Source organism: Melopsittacus undulatus, chromosome 3, assembly GCF_012275295.1.
Source record: "Melopsittacus undulatus isolate bMelUnd1 chromosome 3, bMelUnd1.mat.Z, whole genome shotgun sequence".
Taxonomy (NCBI): Eukaryota; Metazoa; Chordata; class Aves; order Psittaciformes; family Psittaculidae; genus Melopsittacus; species Melopsittacus undulatus.
Window position 1 is genome coordinate 95,625,166 of NC_047529.1, and position 23,768 is coordinate 95,648,933.

Sequence of the window (23,768 nt, forward strand, 5' to 3'; positions counted from 1 at the left end):
ACCTGTGCCAGGTAACTTGCCAAATGTTACGAAAAGGTTTTGCATCTGAAAAGGAGCAAGAGAATACCTTTAAGTGGGTTCTAGAAGTGTGTTGAAATATTTTTTACTGGTGCTGCAATTTGCTAGAAAATAGATTTGGGACTGAAATTATCAAAAATTTGATGGCAGAAGCAACATATCACTGATAACTGACACTTAAGAATAGTTTGGTGAAACGTTATCTCTTGTGAAACTAGGATAATGGTATCTGAATGCTTCATTCTAGGCTTTTTTTTCCCCTTAGCCCTAGTAGCAATTAATGCTAATCAGGTTTAAACTGAAATACCTAAAGTGCTGCATTCCTCTGTGGAAAGGCATACTTAGTATGACATAGCTAACTTGTAAAAGTATGTTTCCATATGCAGGCAAGTATCTTATTAATGCAGAGTGCTTATAGAAGGGGAGCAATATTAAGTAGGTATTGATGTCTCCCCAGTGGGTCATTTGCTGCCATGGCATTAGACAGTATACGTTAGGCATAGCCATGTTCACAGTTGTGTCTGCTGTAGAATCCATTTAGGGTGTTGTTGGTACAGAGGTCCCTTCTAATTCTACATATATTGTACTTCATGTGAAGGCTGATGTACGCCTGTGATAAAGCAGATTCATTATAGGATGAACCACTAAATGCCTCCATGACTAATAAGCTGCTCTATACAAAAGTTAACCAGAGGAAAAATGTCTCATCTCATTTAAGTAGTATCTTAGAGTCGTTGCTTTTCTTTTTGAGTTTCTGTGCTTCTAGTGTTATTTTGGTATTGGCTATTACTGGAAGATTGAGAGGCTTGTGTCAGTTTAGTGTTCCAGGAAGAAAAGTAATTAATTTCACCATTTCTGTTGTAAACAAATATGTGTAGGCTAACCTTTTTGCCTTTTATTTGGGGTAGTGATTGTCTGGGGGGTTGTGTGTGTGTGTGTGTGCTTGTGTGTGAGAGAGAGCTTGGGGATGTGGGTAGGGGACCGTGACTCATCCCTATAAGGTGGATGTAGAAATATTCCTAAAAGTGATTTGATACTATGAACACCAACTGGTGTAGTACCCGTTTTATTAGAAAAGTTTATTTGAAACTTAAGTAAATATCAAATTCACAGTGTCCCTTTAAATGTTTCTTTAAATTATAGGATTTTTGTTAAAGTATCTCCTTCTTCCTCTTTTTTTACATAGCATTATATGAAACCATTCTAAGCTTTAATTCATTACAGAAAATAATGAGTTCACTTCCTTTTTAAGCAGGACAAAAGGAACAAGCTGTTGAATGGTATAAGAAGGGAATTGAAGAACTGGAAAAAGGAATAGCTGTCTTAGTAATTGGTCAAGGTAAGCCAGTTTTGAATTTTGTGGAAAAGATTCTGGTTTAGGACTTCTTCAGAGCAGGAAATCAATATTGCTAAATATAGTAGATGCTAGGAATGGTCTGCTGTATGAATTTGTTCATTAGAGTGTTTTAGCTGTAGGGGAGCACTGGTCCATTTCCTTGTTTTACCTTAGTGTTCTGGTCTATAGCACATGCAAATCTTGATCCAAGTATTTTCATGCTATCCAAAATCATAAGCAGTTCATGAAAATTCTAAAGCAAAACACTTACGTAATGGAAATGTCAAAATATTGAGTTCTGTTTTGATTTGTCAGAGTTGACAGTTCATGTTCTCATGCAGAATTTCATATTCCCTTCAGTATGACTAAAATACCCCAGTTCAGTATGGTCTAGTGTTGTGCTTCTGAATAGCTTATGCCAAAATAGTTGAACATTTCCAACAAAGTAAGAAAGCCATCTGTGTGTATGAAAACATTTTAATCTGTAGTGTAGAAGCAGGTATATACCATGGAGAAATAGGTATAGTGACAGATTTCCTAAGAATTTATCTCCTGAAAATATAACAATAATAATAAGCACACCCCCCACCAACACCTGTAACTGCTTTTGCAGATGGCTGTTTTGTTCCTCAGCTATGTTTAGAAATGTTTGTCAACAGTATACTGGGACATGTTACTTATGCAGCAATACTGGTTGCATTTGATACAGCCCATCTAAATTGCACATTAAAAAAGGAAAAAAAAGAAAAAAGCTTGACTTCAAACAAACCTTTTTCTGTAGGAAGTGGTGATATTAGTGTTTGTAATTCTGTGTTTTGAAATGTAAAGGGACACAGTCAACTGAATTTAAATCTGTTCATTTTGAACTGAGTTATTTCAAATTGTACTTGCCTCTCAGTCACTTTTCAAGCTTTCTAAAAATAATTTTTATTCAGTTTCCAATGAGGAAAATGCAGTGACAATGGGCACATATTAGGTCAGTGTTAAATATTAAAAAATTATGCAAAGCAATGCTTGTGTTCTCACTGCTTTATGAGCAGTATTGTAAAGCAGATAGTGTCAACTAACTTCAAATTCTTGAATAAATAGAAAGTTAGGGGTTTTTCATTAGTTTTGCAATGATGTTTCTTAGTGGAGAGGGTAGGTAAGGAGTAGGAGAAAGAAGAGGGAAGCCTGCATATCGGAATTTTAGTACTGTAAAAAGTTAATTTGCCAAATTATGTTTTAACTTTGATTTTTCTTTTTAAGGTGATCAGTGTGAACGAGCTCGACGTCTGCAATGTAAAATGAGGACAAATTTGGCAATGGCCAAGGATCGCTTGCAGCTCTTAGGTACCACTTACAATTCATGACTTGTGCAAATAATGACAAAATTTCCAGACTTCCCGATATGCATTCTTCAAATACATTACTCTGATTTTTTAAGTGAAAGAGTCATTATCTGTGTAGGCTCTCTTAAGTTTGGTTTTTAGTTGAGAGTAATATTTTTTAATGCTGTTGATGGATTTTGAAATTGGAATCTTATGACTGCTTCCCTATGCCTTAATATATAGATGTAAAAGTAACCGAGAAGTCTTTATATCGTAGTACGCTTGACTCATAAACTGCAGAAGTCTTGACTAATGCTTTTTGGAGCTAGTTTTGGATTTCTGTGTTAGAACTGTAGTAAAGATTAGAATATACTGCTGATCATCAGTATTAAGTGTGCCTTCTGTATGTGTAACTACCTCATGTTCTGTTAATTCTGCTGTCACTTATGTAACATTTTTCCTAATCATTGGTATGTGTAGTAATAATAATTCTTTAGTATCATGTAGTCCACAGGGTTATGAAATCCTAAAGCTTTAGTTTTCATCTAGTACCAGTGTATTTTAAGACTGGCAGGTAAGATCGCTTCAGAAGTGTAGTGTTGTATAGCTTTATCAAAGTTATGTTATGTATAAGCTCTGAATGGACAGAGTAAACCAGGCAGGACTGGAAATAGCATTGTACTGTGCATGATAAACAGACACACCCCCTCCATAAGGCAACAACCCACTTTTGTGTAGTGCATCCTTTAAATTGAGAACTTCTGAATTGCTTTCAGTTTAGACAGTAAAATGAAAATAAAGATTACTTTTTAATTGCTCTTTAGGGAAAACCTAACAAATGTACATGAGTTTAATTTGTGTATCTGCAGCCTTAATCTTGAATTATGTTGTTTTGAGTTCTTCTAACTGCCTCTTCTAGGAGCATATAGAGCAGACAGGAAAACCTTTGTTCTTTCCTCCTCTTACTTACACTTTGTGATTCTGTGGTCCTAACTGGTAATTGACAGGGAATTTATGACAACCACAAGAGAGTGAATTCCTTTTGTTTCATTTGAGTTCCTGGTATCCCTAGTTCTTTTAGAAAAAAAGGGAAGGTAACATGGGCAAAATAGGCTTCTGGCTTCTATGCCTTATTGCAGGTGTTAGTAGAATTTTAGTATATGCAGAAAAGATACTCATTAGGGTTAAAAGCTGATTTCTAGACAAAATAGAAACTAGGGAACAAAAGAGTGAAAGTGATTATATGCTATATTGATAAGGTATGTCTTGTTGCTGGCATCCTAATTGAAAGTAACTAGAATTTCTTAAAAAAATTTGCTGTTCTTTGAACAATAGCAATGTCTGTGTTTTGTGGGTAGTGCTTCATCCTTGTTAGTGTTAGTGTAGTAGCATTTGCAAGGTTGCTCACTTGCTGTGCTGGACAAGATAATGATTAGCATAACAAAAAAACCTGAAGATGAAGTCAAGCTGGCACATTAATCTCTACTACCTGAATGTGTGATCACATGCCCTTTGTATTGCTTGTGGAGATTGAAAGGTGAATGGACAGAATAGCATTTATTGCATAAGTTAATGTCAAATATTATTTATTTTTACTTTGAAATTCTCTAAAGTTTTGTACTTTGTTCTACATAAGCTCTTGTTCAGCTTGCACTAAGGATCTGCTTCAAACAATGTACCTGAGAGCAAAATTCATATAGACAGGAGCATGTGACGCCATCTGCCCTTCAGGAAGGAAAAAGATGATGTTCAGAGAGAGATTCCAATGGATTTAAATCCCTGCAAACTTGATCATTATGGGTCTGTTTGAGTAATATTTGTTATACCATCTAGCTAACTTTGAAGTATTGACAGCATCTGTTTTTATTGTGTGATTTTACGTGGATTTTGTGGAAGTGTAAGGTAATGTAGAGTTGAATTGCATGTGCAGTTCTAAGTGTAGCTTTTAGCTTGTTACTGAGAGTAACAGTACCTGGAAGTTTTTAAGTGGTGTAGAGATGATTTTGTAGTTGAACTAAACGTGAGGCTCTTGAAATTCTGAAGGTTCGATAAAGTGATTTTTCTTATTAATCTGACTCTTAAGATCAACAAGTAATTTTCCTGTGGAATTTCTCAATTTCTTAAGGGAGAATAAGTGGTTCCTTTGTTGCATTATCTTGCAAGATAGATTTAGACTAAACAATAATATCAAATATTTAATCCTGTTTGCTAGGCAGAGATATGGTTGCAGACTAAAATGCCACCCAGTTAAGCAAGTTACATTGGTAATACATAGAAAGTGAACATTAAATCATATGGATTATAACTGTCCCTTAGAAGTGCTCAGAGCTTTGATTTATTTTGTAGTGTGTTGGATCATCAATGTAAGTTTAAGTTGCATGACACTGTTGATGGGGCTGTTTGACACCACTGATGGGAGCATGATGTCTGGTCACACCCATGTATTATCGCCATGTGTCATCACACCACTGATGTTCAACCAAAAAGATGAAGATGTAGCTACTTATCTTGGGTGACGGCTTTACTCTTTTGAGGCCTGTTTTCATCTTGAACCTAAACTATTGTATCATAGTCTCTCTAAAGCTGTACTATGACATTTGCAGTTACTCCAGGTATGTCTCAGGGCACCTCAAGGTGACTTGACCACTTTGGTAATCCAGTGAGAATATTGGGCTGTGCTGGCTGTTGGGACTTCAAAGTGCTAACATTTGAATTACTGGTGGTCCTTGGTTTTGACATGGTTTAGGGTATGGTAGCTGTGCAGTTATTTAGATGAGTGGGTAAGTCTTGTTCTGTTGGTCTTCATAGACCTGATCTCTCCTGGATGACTGATTACCCACAGTAGAATCATTATATTTGATATATTTAGAATCACAGGGGGATATTTGCTTTCTATAATTGATACATAAAAAAGAGTGGCTCAGCAGTTTGCTGTTCCTAAAGACAGGTAAATATAATGTTGAGTGCAACACTGTTCACTTCTAATGCTATACATGTGCTTTACCAGTCAGTGGTCTCCCATTTCCGAGGCCCTTTCTGTATGGGGACAGATTTCCCACAGCACGAGTGCTTTTCTATATACTACAATTAGCTTCAGTATTTTGGTTGAAGAATGCACATGGCACATCATACAAGTATCATCAGTATCTTCTTTGGTGATAATTCTGCTAATATATAGATATGGGCTTCCATGGACACCTTTTTTGATTTTTTTTCTCTTTCTTGGATGTGATGGTGCCTTTGCTTCAGACTTGTGTTATAGGCTAGAATATTTTTTTTTCCTTTTTTTTTAGATCAGGAATGTTACCTTAAATTCAAGGTTTACTGTTGTCTAAATAAGACAATGGCTGCAGTAGTGTGCAGTTCTGGTGTCCAGCATTAAAAGGACATGGAACTGTTGGAACAAGTCCAGAGGAGGGCCACGAGGATGATCAGGGGATTGGAGCACCTCCCATATGAAGACAGGCTGAGGAAGTTGGGGCTGTTCAGCCTGGAGAAGAGAAGGCTGCGTGGAGACCTCGTAGCAGCCTTCCAGTACCTGAGGGGGGCCTTTAGGGATGCTGGGGAGGGACTGCAGTGACAGGACAAGGGGTAACGGGTTAAACAGGGGAAGTTTAGACTGGATCTAAGGAAGAAGTTCTTTACCGTAAGGGTGGTGAGGTACTGGAATGGGTTGCCCAGGGAAGCTGTGAATGCTCCATCCCTGGCAGTGTTCAAGGCCAGGTTGGATGAAGCCTTGGGTGATATGGTTTAGTGTGGGGTGTCCCTGTCCAGGGGGGTTGGACCTAGATTATCTGAAGGTCCTTTCCAACCCTAACTGTTCTGTGATTCTGCCAAGGAGAAATAATGAATGAGATTCTGTAAATGTATATTTTTTAAATTATTTTTTTTCTTTTCCAATGCCTGGAGTCGTAGAGAGAAAGCATTTAAGTGGAAGGAGATAGTGTGTCCTCCTGATTCCATGGAATAATATTTAATAGCTCAATTTAATTTTGTTGCTTCAGAGGATTCTAGAGCTACATTGTCCCTCAAGCAAAGTTATCTGCTTTAAGTAATTTTCTGTGCAATATTAAAGCCACTTGTTAATATGTAATGTTATGGGAAGACAGTGTGTGAGTTGAAACTGAGCAATAGTTAGATTAATTCTAAGCTGCTGATAATTGTGATAAAACCTACAAACTGTAGTGTTGAAGCAAGTAGCATTTCTGGAATCCCTGTCCAAGCCACTGATTGGTCACTTGCTAGAAAGTTTTGTTTTGTTTAGTTTTTTTAAGTTCAGAAATATTGTCCACAACTTAACTGATTGTCTAATATCTTACCAAGTCTGTTAATACTAATTTTGTTTCCTAAGCTTTTCTCTGTACTTTCCATTCAGACTTGGCAGGGAGTAGACTCTTCTGCTGTTTTTTTCAGTAGTGCTGTGCCTGCTGAAATAGTACGCTGTCAGTCAGTCATACTAAAAGGTATTTTCTTAGGCTTCCTTAGAAGGAAGTTTCTTAGGGTAACTTCTTATAAATCACAAAGCCTGTGGTTATTTGTAGAGTGTTCTTGTGTTACTTAACTTTTTTTGTTCTACTGTACCTGACTTCATTACTTTCAATGTAAAGCAAAGTAAACCGGGTGTGTGCATACTAGCCTTGAACTAGCTTTTTGTATTTGCCTGTGGTTACTAAATTTTCACTCTAAATCACATCTGGTTCAGTCTGGATATTATTGTTGCACCATTACTTAAACTATTGGGCCTAAAGATAATTTTCAGGGAAGCTAACCAGCTGAGTGATCAGAAGCATGCAGAAGAAAGGAATGAAGCAGAAAGGCTGGAAAAATACTACTAATAGGCAAAAAAGTGGACCAAGGAGGTGTTTATGCTTGTTGGATATATGATACGGAAGCTCTGAATGGCAATTCTTCCTCCAGAAGTAGTAAGGCCTAGAGATTTTTAGCTGCAGTAGAAAAAGCAGGAGTGAGCCCTGGAGAGAGAACAAACAAGCCTGAGACTGACTTATTCTGTGTTAGTTACAGCCTTATACCTTGACATATGCTTTGGCTAGTTTATCGTGACATCCTAGAGTTAATTTCTTTCTCCTTAATCTTTAACCTTATAAATCTTATATTCAGATGTTTCTTAAGCTCTTGAATAATACAGCTTGCGTGATAATTTTATTGACTTAATTTCAAGGCAATTATATTTTTAAATAGAGATCTTGAAAAACATCGTCTTAATGTATCTATGGTGTTTTACTTGAACAGTTGAGGTTTCCATTAAGTGCTGATTGGCTATTATCACTTAAGTGAAACATTTAATATGCAAGAAAGGGATGGCTCCTTGCAGTTGGTCAAAGGGAATGCCCTGGGGGGAGGGCTTTCAGAAATGGGTTATCAACACTAGTATTTAGTAAATGAAGTTGAATTAATCCTGACCATTTTGGGAAGTAACCGCAGTCACTGGACTGGAAAGATTGTTGTAATTAACTCAGCTACAAATGGCTAGTTTTAAAGCTGTTTTCAGTCATGCTCATACTAACAGAGTTTTCTTACAAATTTGCTAAACGTGTAGAATAGCTAGAAATACTCCTTTTATCGTTAACCCTCTATCAAGTGTAACAAAGCCAAACTTGACATTTGTGTGTTCAACATACATAAATTTTCTTGGTTCATTTTTGGTTTTTTGTTTATTTTGTCCTTTTTTCCTCCCTCCCCCTCTGTCTATTATGTAGAGAAGCTGCAGGCAGTTTTGCAAATTTCCAAGCCGCAAATGGAGGTCTATAATGACAGTACTAACCTGGCATGCCGCAATGGACATCTCCAGTCAGGTGGGTTTGGTTTTACCAGCACCTATTAAGGGGATGTCTCTCAGTTTCTGATGTATTGCAGGGAAAAATATGTAATGCTGTGTTCTGGCCCCACCAACTTAAAAATACATAAATACATAAAAATTTGTTTTATATTTATATTTTTTAAGGCTTTATATAAAATATGTTCCTTTCTGTGGCTTTGACAACTGTTCTGTAGTATTCAGTTCTCTTACAATGACTGTCCTAGAATCCAAAACTACTTACTTAAGGCAGCATTTTAGTAAATATTTTTCATGTTATATTCTTAAATTAAATTAAACCTGTTCTAGAAAGTGTCAAAGGCAGTGTACTGTATATAGGTTATATTGTGCCTGCATAAGTAGTTCTTCCTTTATGATACTATGAGAGTGCATGTGCTGCTTTAAATTTCAGGGTTTTTTGCTCTGAGAAACAGATGCACAATTAAAATAAGGTGGGGGAAACAGCTCTTATATTTTGTAAAAGAAGGTTGTTTTTATCCTTTCCCAGAAGACTGCACCAGGGATGCTAGAATAACAGAAGTAAACTTGTTTATCCATACACAAGGAGTAAAGTTGCTGGGAGTTTTGTGAATTGTCTTCAGAGAATGTCTTAAGCCAGCAGTAAGCTTTGCCACAACTGAGTTCTCAACTGATATTTTGTACAGTAGACTACAATGTGAAGTAAAATGGAGCAAACAGGCAATGGAATTTATAAATCTTGTCTGTTGAGTCAAGAGCAGTATGCAGTTCTTCAAGCAACTAAACAACATGCCTTTTCTAGCTCCATTTCTAATTCAGAAGTCATCCTACTGCTTGGTTTTATTCTTTATAATGTATGAGAAGTAGTGGAACAATGTCATGTTAGTCACCTGTACTTTACTGCATGTGTGGTATTTTTAACCTCATTTGTCAAAAAGATGTAGTTAAAATGGCTCTTCAGTACAAGTTCCTGTTTAGATTGCCCTTGAGAACCCTTTACCTGAAATGACCAAGTACAACTCCTGTCTTTTTATGTGGTTGGCTGGAGATTGAATGAACAAATACATATGTGTACACACAAAAGTTTATAGCATGCTCTGTTTGATTAAATATGGTCAGGTTTTTATTTAAACTCTTTCCTTGATGTTTTTGTACCTTTTTCTTAACATATTTCAAAGTTGGATGCTACAGAAGCTTGGACTGAACTTTCACTCTTAATTAAACTATTAATTAAATCTGTTAGTAACAAAGCATAGAGTATCCATTGGCATCTACTGGAAATGAGGAAATATTTCTGCCAGTTCTTTGGCAGTTATTTTTTACAGAGCTTCTTGTTGCAGGAGGTGGTCACTGTTGATAAACATAGAAAGTAGTATTAGTCAGTTTAATGATTTGGAGTTATGCTTCTGGTGCTTTATAGAACATGAATCACTGAACTACTTCTGCCAGACTGTGGAGGAAAGGGTAGCAAAACAACAGTGAAGGGCCATGGTCTTATGGGGATTCTTTCTTCTGAGAGTCTTCCCACTTTCGGAAGAGGAATTTAGCCTAACAGGGGAGCTTTAATTTACCAGACTTAAGGGGAACTGAAGAGAGATGGAAGGACTAAAGAGTTGGTCATAAAAAAGAGTTAGGTACCAGGCATCCACCGATTACTTTGAATGAGACTTGACAAGAGGCTTGTTCCATTTCTATTTGCATTTATATTGCCAGAGGTAAACTTGAGATTCATAACTTGTGTCAGTCAGAAGTTTAACCTAAGTACTGAACTTCTGCAGCTATGGGATCCCTAATAGTACCAGGGAAGTCAGCCTGTTAACAGTTACCTGTATTTCCTAGCTGGCTGGTGCCCACACTCCCATGCTCAGGCTCTCTGTCTCTTTTTTTGCAGAGGGGTGTAGGGAGGGGGAGTTCTGTTTGTAAGAGCATGTTCCTTCTACACTTCGTAGAAGTACTGTAGAAGTTTTGCTTCCATCTGCCAATCTTGCTGTTACTATATACATGTTGTAATAAAGGTGGTATTTTCACATGGAGAGCTGCAGTTATTTAAAAATGCAAAGTAGACTGCGGATTCTTAGAAAACTACAAAATCAGCTTGCAGGCTATTTGAGATAAGACAAGTGCTGTTACTGGGAGAGGCTATTTGAGATAAGAAGACTGGTGTCACTGGGAAAATAGAGGTATACTGCAGAGGTACTGAGCCACAGGGCTCTAGCGTAAGCTTCATTCTTCCGTCAAGTTGGACATTTTTTAAGTCCAGGATGTTATGAAGTATGAAACGTGGTGCACTTTTAACATCAAGAAAATGCTTTTTAGTGTGTTCTTTGGTCAGAAAGTGCTTTGCTTTTTCATAGGCCTATAAAGGCCAAAACCTTTACAGATGTGTTTGCTTCTTAATTCTGTAGGATATTCTATTATCACACCTATACTGCATGATTTTTGTATTTACAAAGTGTTACTGATTTGAGATTTTTTTTTCCTTCCTTCAAGGTACTCTTTGTCAGTTTTTCAGGCCAATTTACTTGATTCTAGCACAAATGACTATGTATTCCTGTCTTCCTCATTCGTAGTTAACTTACCTGAATAGCTAGTGATTTTCCTTGAGAGTTTATCTGATTGATAGATTTATAATGAGGTTTTATGAAAGATCATTACAGCAGTATCAGCTGCCTTTCAGTTGCAGAAGGCTATGCAGTAACTTGTCTTAAGAGTAATGATAAGTACTCTTGACCCAAAACTTTACTTTTAAATACATATTTATTGTTTAATATCCATCACTCTTATTCTCATAGCAGTCTTAGATTAGATATAAAACATTTTGGCTGTTTGCTTTTTTCTAGACATGCATGTTTTCCTTTGTATTATGAGCTGTTGGGTTTTGTTTTTAAAGTAATTTGGGAAGGATATTATGCCAGTCTTGCCAAGCAGTGTTTGAGGTTTGTGAACTTACTTACTGGGCATACAATACTGATAGTGATAAAGTAATTCTGGTGTACCATTTTACATTTAACGTGTAAATCTTGGTGTGGTAGATGATCAGACAAAGCATTACATTTTTTCTTATCGCAGCATTAGCTCTATGGAAGTAGCTAATATTCTATGTCAGTTTTCACTTGGAAGGAGCTGCTAGCATGTCTTTAATAGTAGGCATATGTTGGCAATATTTTTCAAGTCACAAAAATTCTGTTGATTCTGAAGTTTTTTAAGGAGCTTCCAAAGTAGAAGAACAAGTAGGAGTAAGATGGTTTTTAGCACCATAATTTGGTAACAGTAGGTCTTTGACATGTCTGTCAGCTACATGACTACATAGCTACTACATAGAACTCCCTGATCTACATAGTTATGCTGTCATTTGAAACATCGGATATGTCCTTGTTATTTACTGAAGCTTTGTGTTAGGCAGATCTTATTACTTGAATCTACCTATCTGAAAATATAATACAATATTTGAAGGAATTTTGAATTATCTGAATATTATCTTTGAAGGAATTGCTATTTGGGGGTGTTGTGAATGTTGAAATGCAGAAAAAGTTGTACCTAAAAAGTTTAAAGATCTATTTTTTTAATAAAATTATGTACATAAAGTTCCAGATAATTTTACAGCACCAAATTATTTTTCCCAGCTTGGGGCCCACAGATCACACAGAATGACTTGTCCTAAGTCACTTTACATCAGATCTCAATAGGCATATGTAAGGAATTTCTGAGAAATGTTCCCTGATGGTTTTTTAAAGTGTCACAACTGAAGACTGGAAACAGTTTTGCAAGACTAGAATTGCCACTGCTTAAGTTAAAAATTGCAAGGATGCTTTTAGGGCCAGATAGTTATTATATATAATCCAGTGGTGTCAGCTTGGAGCTTTAATGTACATTATTCTGTCCAGTCAAGAATTGCAGAGGAGATTTAAGATGATCAAGCTTCTACTGCTATCCTGTAGGCATATATAGACTGTTGACTCATTCAGTGTTTTGAATACACTTGGAAAAAAAACCCATAGTTTTTGTGATCAGAAGATATTTCAGACACTTACTGTTTTATACAGAGTGGAGAAACATTTGGCAAAAGGCTGCTGGAGATACTACAAAGGTTTTAAGGTCACTTAGAACATTTCCAGTCTTTAAGCAGATAACAGATACATATTGGTAAGAAATGTGTTTTGGGAGTTCTGCATTTGTTGCAGCGAAATGTATATCTTATGTCATGAAATGGGCTGGAAGTCTGAAAAGTGCCATGCATGTGCACTTAAGCACTTAATACTTTAGAAACGGGTAAACTTTAGATAAATTGTAATTTGGAAAAGTTTGGTTGCTTTTTTATTTGCTGCTTCAGTGAAAATATTTATATAAAATTATGTTTCCCTCTGGAGTTGACACAGAACAACTATGTTCAAGAGCAGTTCATCAGTGCTTCTTTCTGTGCTATCTGGTGGGACTGACCACAGAATGTGTGTAAACTTAGTGGTCTTGATTCCTGGAGGTATAGTTAGAGTGAACTCTAATTTGTATTTAAAACTTCCCCTCTCCTCCCTGGCTCCTTATTTCCAGCTTCTTGAAATACTCGTTACCTGTGCAATTTTATGATACTCAGAATTGCTCTGTGTGTGTGTGTGCATTGTTCCCAATGGATGGGGTTAGTTCTGGGGAAGTGTGATACTTGAGCAACGTGTTAGGGTGAAGGAGATGGAGAAATGCTACTTTAGCTTTTTGGTGCCTTCCTGTCTTGACATTAAGCCAGCTGTGCAAATGAGACTGAAGGAAAATAAAACAAAAAAAAACCCCAGTGAATAAACCAGAGTGCCACCTTTGATTAAATTGGACCATCGAAGACTTGAGAAGTTAGATTTTTTTTTTTTATAAGTTCATGGACTGCATTTTGAACTTGAAAGTTAGTGTGTATGCCTAATTTTTAGGAGTTTTTGACTTAGAAATTCCTGTGCAGGAATTACTAAATTTAACCTGCTCTGGATCTGTGAGTGATTTAGTCACCAGTTTTGGTTTTGTTTTTCAATAAATATCTTACAGGTAAATTATGTTCTTCATGTTCCCTTGTTTGTTATGTTCATACATCCGCACTGTTTATGATGACACCTGCAGACCTTCTGTAACTCTTAAACAGGATAAATTAGTGCCTCAAGAAAGGCTTTAGAAGCTTTGTAGCCAAGTAGTTCAACACATGGATTACTGCAGGCTATATAAAGATTTGCTCCTGGTAGCATGCAAGAGGCTGAGAACATAGTAGTAATTAATTGATCCTCCCACAATCCTGTTTCACTGAAGAATTCTTATTAGAGTGTTTTAAGCACATCATTTAAAATTGAGGCTTCCTACTTCAAGTATTTTTCACTGAACTGCAATATTATAAGTTAAAAATTTTTCATAGTCATTAAGTTCCTTGAAAAGCAGAGTTCTTTGGCCTGTATCTTAAGACTAACAAGTCAAACTGAGTAGCAAATTCCTAAAAACTTAGCAAAGAAACTTATAGCTGAAATCCATCTTGAGCTTCCTTAACTCTTTTGTCATATTACCATTACCTAATCAAAAGTCTTCTTAATCCTTTCAAAAGGGTGTAAGGCAGTATTTATAGTTTCCATTGGAGATAACAGCACTGTACTAGACAGCTTCCAGTACTGTGTTACCCCCCCCCAAAAAAAACCCAGTCTGATGCTGTACTCTTATCACTAACCAGCTTGACCAACCTGCCTGCTCATTGTAGCATGTTCTTCCTTCTTAGTCAGTGTTTTACATTTGCCATTTCTGTGCCAAGAACCTTTATCCCATGTGAAGAACATAGAAATCAAGTGCTTTTTCACTTATTCTGGACCAAAATGGCCTTTTGTACTTCAATTGCCTGTGGCAAATACTAGGTTTTATCTGTCACCTAATTTGAGAACTTCCTGCTCTGTCACAGAAGTGAATTTGATTAATTGTGAACAGAATGTGTGGTGGTGGCTGAATTCAGTGGTATAATGCAATATTTTAAGACTTAATTTTAAATGTAGGAAGATAAGACACTTCAGAGCTTACTTCAGAATTTATTTACTTATCACTTGAGATTCCTGAAGTGAAACAAAGTTGTAAGAAAAAATCTCCTGGCAGTTGTTTGCAGGTATAACTATTTTAATATTCCCAGTTCAAAGTTCCTTGGTGAAGCATATATGTGGAAGGTACTAGGTAATGTTAGCTAGCATCCAAAGTAACTAGCCTGCTATCATCACTAAGGAGTGAATGCTCTGAAAGTAATGGATTCAAATTTGGTGATCATTATAATGGTGTTATTAGGAGGTCCTGGGAAGAAAAATCTCCAGGCTTGTGTTCTGTCTTAAGGAGTAGACGGTGTTCTTCTCTTGTTACAGGACTTGTCTGTTGGCAGCTTTTAAAGATGGTTAACTAGAGCTGGTTTTAAGAGCCCCTAAAAATTAAAAACTCAATTTAGGAGATAGCTGCAGTTAATCTCCCCTTGAAAGTACTAAACCTCTTTAAAAACTGGTGTTATTCTGCTATAATACATGTCAACAATACTATCTACAAGTTAGAATCGATGGTAAAAGCATGACTGCAGAGAATGTTCTCATGGCATTGGTTTTCTTTGTAGAAAGTGGAGCAGTTCCAAAAAAGAAGGATCCCTTAACACACACAAGTAATTCCCTTCCTCGTTCAAAAACTGTTGCAAAAACCGGATCCACAGGCCTTTCAGGTCACCATAGAACACCTAGCTACAGTGGGATATCATCATCTTCTGTCTCTAGACCAGCACCTAACCCTGCAGCTTCAGCTCACAAGGTACGGTGAAGATAAATGTAGCAGTATACACTTGGAAACTCAATGTAAATTCCAGTACAGAGTGTAGATTTAGTGCCTTTATTGCAGTACTGTAATAGCAGAAAGTTTTTAGAAAAAAGTCTAAAAGCCTCTTGAGCTGCACTGCAGAGTGGATTTTGGAAATCACGGGGCTTAGAGAGGCTGCATGGGCAAATGGACTTCAAGTGGCATTGCAGTAATAAATAATACTTGTTTTGAAACTTGCATGGAAAGCTGAGGGAAGCTTATCTAGGAGAAGAATAAATGTTACTCTGAGTACATAAAAGATGGAGAAACAGAACTACAGATTTTCTCATGTTCCTTCTCTTTCAAAGCATACATGAAGAGGTTGTATTGCAACCACATTGAAAAGCAGGTTGTGGTTAGGTTGTGACTGAAATACAAAACTATAGTAATAAGATGGAAAGCCACTGCATTTCTTTTGACCTGTCTTTTTCCCTTCCCTCCCTATCTCCCCTCTGCTACTCCAGATTAAAGTGAAAGTGATAAAAAAAATTGGAATGGACAGAACATAAATGTGGTTAACATTATTGTTCCTATAATATGAAGGCTTTTAAGTGGCCAATTATCAAAGTATATGACAGCAGTAGAAATTCTTGCTTATAGGTATTAATCTGAAACTGTGATGTTCTATTTCATGAGTATGCTGGGGGAAGATACTGTTGTTAAATATAAAGAATTATCTTACAAACAACCAAATCAAACCAACCACCAAAACAAAAAGTCCATCACCTCTGGAGCCTAAGATTCACCTGTGGCTGAATATGATAGTATGATTTGTAGCAAAATAGGGCATCAGAATATCTAGTACTGGTTAACCTATTAGATTTTACTGGAGCAAATGAAATGAAGAAGTGATTTTGTTAACAGTATGCTTTAAACATATCAAGCTGCTTTTGTTTGGTGTTTTCTGCTCCCTCTCCAGGTTGCTCCTAAAAACAGTAGAACAAATAAGCCTTCTACTCCTACCACTGCTCCTCGAAAAAAGAAAGACTTGAAGATATTTAGAAATGTGGACAGTAATCTTGCTAATCTTATCCTGAATGAAATTGTTGATAGGTAAGTCTGAAGAAAAAGCAGGTTTTTCAATGCAGAAAACCAGGTTTTTATTTAGTACAGTTTTGATCCACATGGAATTAAATCAGTACTTCTTGTGTCTTTTGGATTTCGGGGGGATTGTTTTGAGTAGGATTTTTTTGCTGTTACTTAGCAAAATGATGAAAAGTTAAATGCTTAACTTCTTAAGAGCTTAGCAATGCAAGTTGTAGATTTCCTCAGAAGGGTTCTGTATAAATAGTCAAATGCATTAATTTAGTCAGCTGCAGCTGAAAAAGACTATCTCATTGTTAGACTAATTAGTATTCCGTTTCTTTGTTAGTGGGCCAGCTGTCAAATTTGAAGATATTGCAGGGCAGGAACTGGCTAAACAAGCTTTGCAAGAGATTGTTATCCTTCCTTCTCTTAGACCTGAGGTAAGCAACTGGTGTCATTATCAGCCTGTGACAGAATGGAAAAAAACGTATTGTGCTTCATACGTGAAATGGTGATTCTTGAATCCTTTCTTTACTGGTTATGATTGCTATTGATTACTGTCTTGGAAAAAGAGTTAAGAATGTGTGTGTTAAAATTCTACTGTGAATGTCCTCATCTTCTGGTTAGTCAGTGGTCAAAACCAAACACAAGCCCAAAACAAACCAGCAAACCACAGGCTCCTAAAACACCAAACAAAACCAAAAAATTCCTGAACACTTGTGCCGCTGACTGTTCCAGATAGATGTAGCTGTGTGTCCAACCCTGTATAGACATGTCAAAGACAAAGCACAGAATCAGAAGAGTGAAACAGATAAGATTATACAGGTAAATTAAGTCATGCCACAATCTGACTTGAAAAGTGTTAAATTGATACTGTGGTCATGTTGTGTGTGGATGTTGGTTAGATGTTCCAGATGGTGTATTCACAGGAGAGGATGCAAGGAAATGTAGTGAACAAGCAAATACACTGAGGGCAGATTACCTCTTTACTTGGCTGTGTGGAAACTGGTCACTTAGGCTTTAGTTTTATTTATTGTTGGTGGTGCCTCAACTCCTGTGCCTGCCTAGGTCCAGGTCTCGTCTATGGGCTACTGGAGTTTTCAGAGCCACTTCAGGGAAAAAATAAGGAAAAGTTTGAGGGCTCTTGCAGACGCTGCATGCAATGATTTACTGCAGTGCTCATGATTCAAACAAAGTTGTTGTTTGTTCTTTGTTTGTGGGTCTCAGTTGTCACATTGATGGGTGACTGGAGTTGCTCTGTGTTCTTCCCTTTAATACAGTTTCTGGTTTTGAAGCATCCTGGGGAAGAAACCCTAAACCTGGCATAGCATCACAGGAATACCAGGCCTGAGCAAAACAAAGCTTTGATATTAAATATGCAAGCTCTGGCATTCTAATGCAGAAGGAAAATGTCATTGTACAGTGTCTGTTATTACAGCGCTTTAGTATGTCAAGTTTGTTGTTCAGTAACACTAATACAATGAGCTGAGTGGGAAGTACTTTGGGTGAGGTTTGAAATAGTTATGACTCTCTTCCAGTAGCAGTTGATGTTTTCAATAAGGTCATCTTTGTAATACTGTAGCTAGTAATAGGCCTGACCTTGGTGTTGAGATATAACAAAGACAGAAAATTCTGTGAATTTTTAAATGTTCTCTGGAAGAAAAGTGGTTGGTTTTATTCCTTGTAAATGAGTGTGGTAGATGTGGTAACTATAAGGGAATGTTTAATAAATTAAATACTAATTCAGTTTTAGCCTTCATGAGTTTTGAACTCAAATTCACATTTAAACAAGCCAATTAAATGGTATTTTTGTAGGAGAGCAAGAGTTGAGGTGAATAAACAGAAAACAGTGGCTGCAACCATTTCAGCAGTAGAATGCTAATCATAGAATAGTTAGGGTTGGAAAGGACCTTAAGATCATCTTGTTCCAACCCCCCTGCCATGGAACAGTAGCAATTAATTCAGACCACATTTAATATGATTAGTCTGTTAACAAAAATGTTTGAAGCTTAATGTGTTTCAGTGATAAATGGCAGTTGCAACTGAACTATGTAGGTGATGATCAATGTGAGGGAGGGTTATAGATTCAGTCTGGAGTATCTGAAAATGCTGGAACTCCCAAAGAATGATTCCAAACTAAAGGGGTCAGGCAGGAGATGCATGTGATGGTGTGCAGCACAGAAAGCAGAAATGCTGAGAAATGTAGTTATCCAGATTAAAATGCTGCAATATTTGTACATAGGTGATATGTATTAGTGAATATGATCGGTCTGGATAACTATTTTTAGCGATCAAAGTCAACCACAAACAAAATGCTATGAATGATGAAATTATGAAAGCATGCATGTTGGTTGGTCATCTCAGAAATACTACACTGGTAACAGAGCCACTTGGCATGGACAACATTTGGTTGATTGTTGGAATTGTTGGAAGCTGGAATGGAGGGTGTGAGACCAAAGAAGGAGCTCCAGAACTCTTGAGGAAAGTGGTAAAGACAAAGTACCAGGGAAAACAGGCTACAGGAATAATTAAAATACGTGTGCTCTGAATTTGTAGACTTGCTTCCTGTGATGCTACACATGATGGGTGCAGTTTTACAGAGTGGGAAAGATGAATCCAATACAAAAAGAGAGAGAGGAGATCATTATCAGAAGCATTTAGAGAAAGCAGGTGGTTGTTAAGTAATATTTTAAATAGTTTCAATCAAAGCTTCTTTGCTCAAGTTTTATTTCATAAGAAAAAGAGAGTTCTTCCACATGGAGTTAGTTAAGAACACTGCTTTAACAACACACCTGCATTCCCCCCCTTTTTAAATCAAATTGATGTTTTAAACTTGTTGGGCTTGTCTGTGTTGTGGGAAGTATTCAAGGCTTTTATACTGCTTTCATAGTATGCCCATGCTCAGAACAATCATAATGTAATTTAACTGTTGTGTGGGAAACCATAGTGATGGACATTAGGTCAGGTTAGTAAAAGAATAAAACCCTGTATTGTTGAAGCACTGCTACTGTTGCTACCACAGATAACCAGTCAGCCATACCTCAGTCTTAAACAATTTTATTACAAATGCAAGTCAATGCTTTTTCTAAGTGTTTGGAGGTAACTTATGATGATGTACTTTTCAGTTATTTACAGGACTCAGAGCTCCTGCACGTGGTTTATTGCTGTTTGGCCCACCAGGAAATGGGAAGACAATGTTGGTGAGAAAACTACTTCCTGCATGAGTTGGTGGGCTTACAATGTAACCATGAGGATGGCTTTCAGTTTGGGTGTTGTAGTAATAAACTGTGTATTCTTCCTGGATGTTACAGTGTCAATTTAATACAAAAATGCAGTTGTTCTTGACTGTGGATTTTACATGGGAGGCAATTGGTAAACTGTTATCTGTTTAACTATTTTCACTATCACAAGTAATATCTTAAAACTCAAACCATCAAGTCCAGGTTTAGTTTTCAGAGATAGTCAAAGACATGGTTAATTGTTTGTGAACAGCAGTGATTAATCACAAACGGTCTGCTCTGCACTAAATGTACTGGAAGTGCATTTTGGAAACGGAGAGGAAGCACAGTAGTGAGAAGGGGGGTTTCTCACTTCCACACTGCTGTACAAAGAGAGTAAGTTGTAGAACTGTCTGGCTGCTGCTTGTTCCCTCAGCCTGATATGCTAGATTTGGGGAAGTGGAAAGAAAAGGCTGTGCATCAACCAGGGAGCATCGTGTGTACTGAGGCAGCTGAGCTGGGAACATCATCCTGCATCACATGGTGTGGTGCAGCTGCAAGCTTCCTTTGCTAATACAGAAGCTGGATCAGCTCTGAAGCACAGGGGTGTGAATGTTGAGCAGCTTGCTTGGGCTTAGCAATTGTGGTTTATGTACTGGGACATAACTGCTAATCACTGAAATTAAACTGTATAACCAGGGAATTGTAATTTCTTAAATATGGTGAAACTGTTGAGGGTACTGTGTGTGAGCATTATGGCTGATCTAATTTTTTCCTAGCTCTAGCTTTCCTCTGAAAACAGTTTTTGTGTAGATAGAATAAAGAGGAAAAAAATAACCACCATCATTTTTAATGCGATTTGATCCAACTGCTGCCAAAATTACCACCCTAAATTAGTTAAAACTGCCTCTCATGTCTACTTAGGATACATTGGAAGGAGCTTGTATTCTTCAGTAAGCAACTTGTAGTTGGCTATGGAGATGATGTCATTAGAGAAGTTTAAGCGAGTCTGGAAATTTCTCTAGTGGTTCGGCTGCTTATTTGTAAGTGGCCTGTATGGAAGTTTTCTGTATTATCTACAAGGTGTTCCCTTTGAAGGAAGAGAGGTTTTCAAAATCATCAATCAGGACATAAGTGCTAGCTGCAGAAGCAGAGAGGTATCTTCAGTCTAATGTTTTTAAAAGTACCTTTTTTTTCTTTCTTTTTTTCCCCTGGTCTCCTAGGCCAAAGCAGTTGCTGCAGAATCCAATGCTACTTTCTTTAACATAAGTGCAGCAAGCCTCACTTCAAAATACGTAAGTAGCAGCTGTAAATTATATTGATCTGGAAACGCACATGCTGTAATTGAGGCTTAAGAAGGCCAGGGACTTCTCATGAGTCCTTGGTGAACTGTTAGCCTATAGTGAAAGTAAAGCTTTAAAGTGACTTGCAAAGTAAAAAAATTTGGTTTGTGATAACTCAGTGTCAAAGGCTTTTGCAGTTCAGGATGACTGTGGCTGCCATATCAGTGAGTTGTGGTGGGTTTTTCTTCTTTAAAAAGTAAATTAAGTCGGTGCCAGTTCCCTTTCACTCTTGATAATTTAGGCACCAAAATTTCTTCACAGCTCATTCACAATCATAACTTGTAATCTTTCTTTTAAGACATAAACAGTACTGTCATATGTAATCACAGAATCCTAAGGGTTGGAAGGGACCTCGAAAGATCATCTAGTCCAACCCCCCTGCAAGAGCAGGGTAACCTAGAGTACATCACACAGGAACTTGTCTAGGAGGGCCTTGAATATCTCCAACGTAGGAGACTCCACAACCTCCTGGGCAACCTGTTCCAGTGCTCTGTCACTCTTACAGTAAAGAAGTTCTTCCTGATGTTAACGTGGAACCTCCTATGCTCCAGTTTACACCCATTTCCCCTTGAACTGTGCACTGGATATCACTCAAAAAAGCCTAGCTCCATCATCCTGACACCCACCCTTTACATATTTGTAAACACTGATGAGGTCTCCCCTCAGTCTCTGAACTACTGATAATCTGAGTGTGTATGAATGGGCTGACTGTGGTTGGTTATCAGCAAGATTTCCTGTAGGTTCTTATGTTAGCTGTCTTGTAATAAACACTTTCTAAACCTCCTGGAAAAACGGTTTATTGTTGTTTTAGGTGGGTGAAGGGGAGAAACTGGTGCGTGCTCTATTTGCAGTAGCCAGAGAACTTCAGCCCTCTATAATATTTATTGGTAAGACCTTAAATATTGCTGACTTCTATGTATTTTCTTAAGTAGTTTGATTTATTAAATTAAAATAATTGTGTAAAGTTCTTTGTGTAGTTCTGCAGTGGAGAGTGTCTCACCTATGACCAGCTGTCTAATCAGCAGTTCCATATAAAGCATGTTAGGTTACTGTTAAGTTACTTAATTGGTGGTAATAGTGGGAAGAAATGCCCTCAAAAATACAAATGCCGTGACTTTTATGATTATAGTTCAAAGATGAAAACGGATTTTGCTTGTCCTGAGTTGCATTTTATTATCAGCAGGGTTTTTTTCCCCCTCTCATCTGTGCTTGGTGTTACATATTCAAAGGACAACATGTTATACCAGCTTTTAAATTTTACTAAGATCTGTCTGTCTCCTGCATAATAAAGATCTGATTTCTCTTACTGGAGCCCTATATTAGCAAAAGAACCTGGGCAAATATAAAGATGTTTTGCTGTCGTATGCTTAATCAAGATGGCTTTTTTTGTTTTGTAGATGAAGTGGATAGTCTTTTGTGTGAAAGACGAGAAGGTGAACATGATGCTAGTAGGCGTCTAAAAACAGAATTTCTAATAGAATTTGATGGTGTAAGTATCGAGTCTTACGTATTCTTTGAATTACCTGAATCGGCCAATGTGGTGCCAGTGCATGCTACTGGTGAAGCACAAAGAGGATCTGGCTGCTGGGGCTTAGCTGTGTACACCTCCTCCCCACCTTGGCTGGCAAACAGGTTTTACCTATATCTGTTAATTTTTCGTCTGCATACTGTAGAAATCCGGGAAATTCAGTCTGGAGTAGAAGGTAGTAATCTGGAGGCGAGCTGAAATAATGGATTGAAAGGTTAACAAATAATAAGAGTTGTGAGAACCAACATTCTTACAGGGCAAGAGGGGCACTTGAGGGTTAGGCAGAATTGAATCCTAGTTTGCAATTGAATATTTTGGTAAAGCACATCTCTTCATTTGGGCAAAGTAAAGGAAGGTTAAATAGCTTTCAAGTAGTGTCTCTTTAGTTTTTAAGTGATACATGTCACAGAAGCATGCACTGTCAAGGTGAGACTTGAAATCTGAGGATTTCCGACTAGTTCAGATCATGGGTATACGTAGCTCTGACACATCGGAAGGATTAATTTCTGTGTTAGTATGCTTTTTCTTGAGCTGACAATTTTTTCTTGGCATCATGACCTAGAGATGACAGGATACAGTTAAGATTATATTTAATAGCACATATGTAATAGGAAAAGGAACTGGATTTCATAGTTGGGACACACACAAATGAATATCAGAATATTTTTGTCACGCAGCACTGTTTTTTACTGATCAGTCTTTGTATTTGATTGTGGAATATTGCTACAGTGGTGAGGCAGTAGTAATGAGATACAGGAGAATTTATATTCCTTCCTTTTTTATTTTTCTTTTTATTTATCCCTAGTTTGAATTTACATTTATCTAAAGCATGTTTTAAACCTAACTGTATGGGGGGGGGGAGAAGTGCATGTACAGCAAGACCCCATAAGTGTGCTGAGTGCACAGCAAGTCCTTAACTGGTTTTGTTGTGTTACTGCTTGATATAAACTGAAAGCTGTCTTGCTTTCCTGTATTATATAGGTGCAGTCTTCTGGAGAGGACAGAATACTTGTGATGGGAGCAACAAACAGGCCACAAGAGCTTGATGATGCTGTTCTCAGGTATCAAAATGTCTCTTCCTTTGATGGAATACAGTAATATGATGTTCATTACAAAGAGCAAGTTTTGCTACTTAGTGTCTTGGTTACTGTAAGTTTTGTAATAAGCAGCAAAAGCTGTTCAGGATGGTTAAATTATTTAACCTCACCAAAAAGTGCCTGTCTCTTCTCTTCTGGGATGCATCTGCAAAAGCATGATGTCTTTGGAATTGTCCAAACCAGCAGTACCTGTTGATACCAAGTCAGCATCTTAAAAGCCTCTCCCATCTTATGTATTGCTGCTTTATTATTTGGATTTCAATGACAGGATTA

The 23,768-nt window shown here is 37.3% G+C and overlaps 1 protein-coding gene across 4 annotated transcripts in view; it reads left to right on the top strand.

The window, feature by feature from the left end:
- SPAST (spastin) overlaps positions 1-23,768 on the top strand; it is a 39,017-nt gene that overhangs the window by 3,252 nt on the left and 11,997 nt on the right. Inside the window, exons 2-12 of one of the 4 annotated variants that reach the window (XM_034060410.1) lie at positions 1,274-1,357; positions 2,603-2,686; positions 8,382-8,477; positions 15,051-15,238; positions 16,203-16,336; positions 16,656-16,749; positions 19,435-19,509; positions 20,751-20,822; positions 21,682-21,757; positions 22,268-22,359; positions 23,380-23,459. In XM_034060410.1, coding sequence (XP_033916301.1) covers positions 1,274-1,357; positions 2,603-2,686; positions 8,382-8,477; positions 15,051-15,238; positions 16,203-16,336; positions 16,656-16,749; positions 19,435-19,509; positions 20,751-20,822; positions 21,682-21,757; positions 22,268-22,359; positions 23,380-23,459 — 1,075 coding nt within the window. Of the gene's footprint in view, positions 1-1,270; positions 1,358-2,602; positions 2,687-8,381; positions 8,478-15,050; positions 15,239-16,202; positions 16,337-16,655; positions 16,750-19,434; positions 19,510-20,750; positions 20,823-21,681; positions 21,758-22,267; positions 22,360-23,379; positions 23,460-23,768 lie in introns of all 4 variants that reach the window. The other 3 variants (XM_034060409.1, XM_034060411.1, XM_034060412.1) reach the window with 3 other exon arrangements.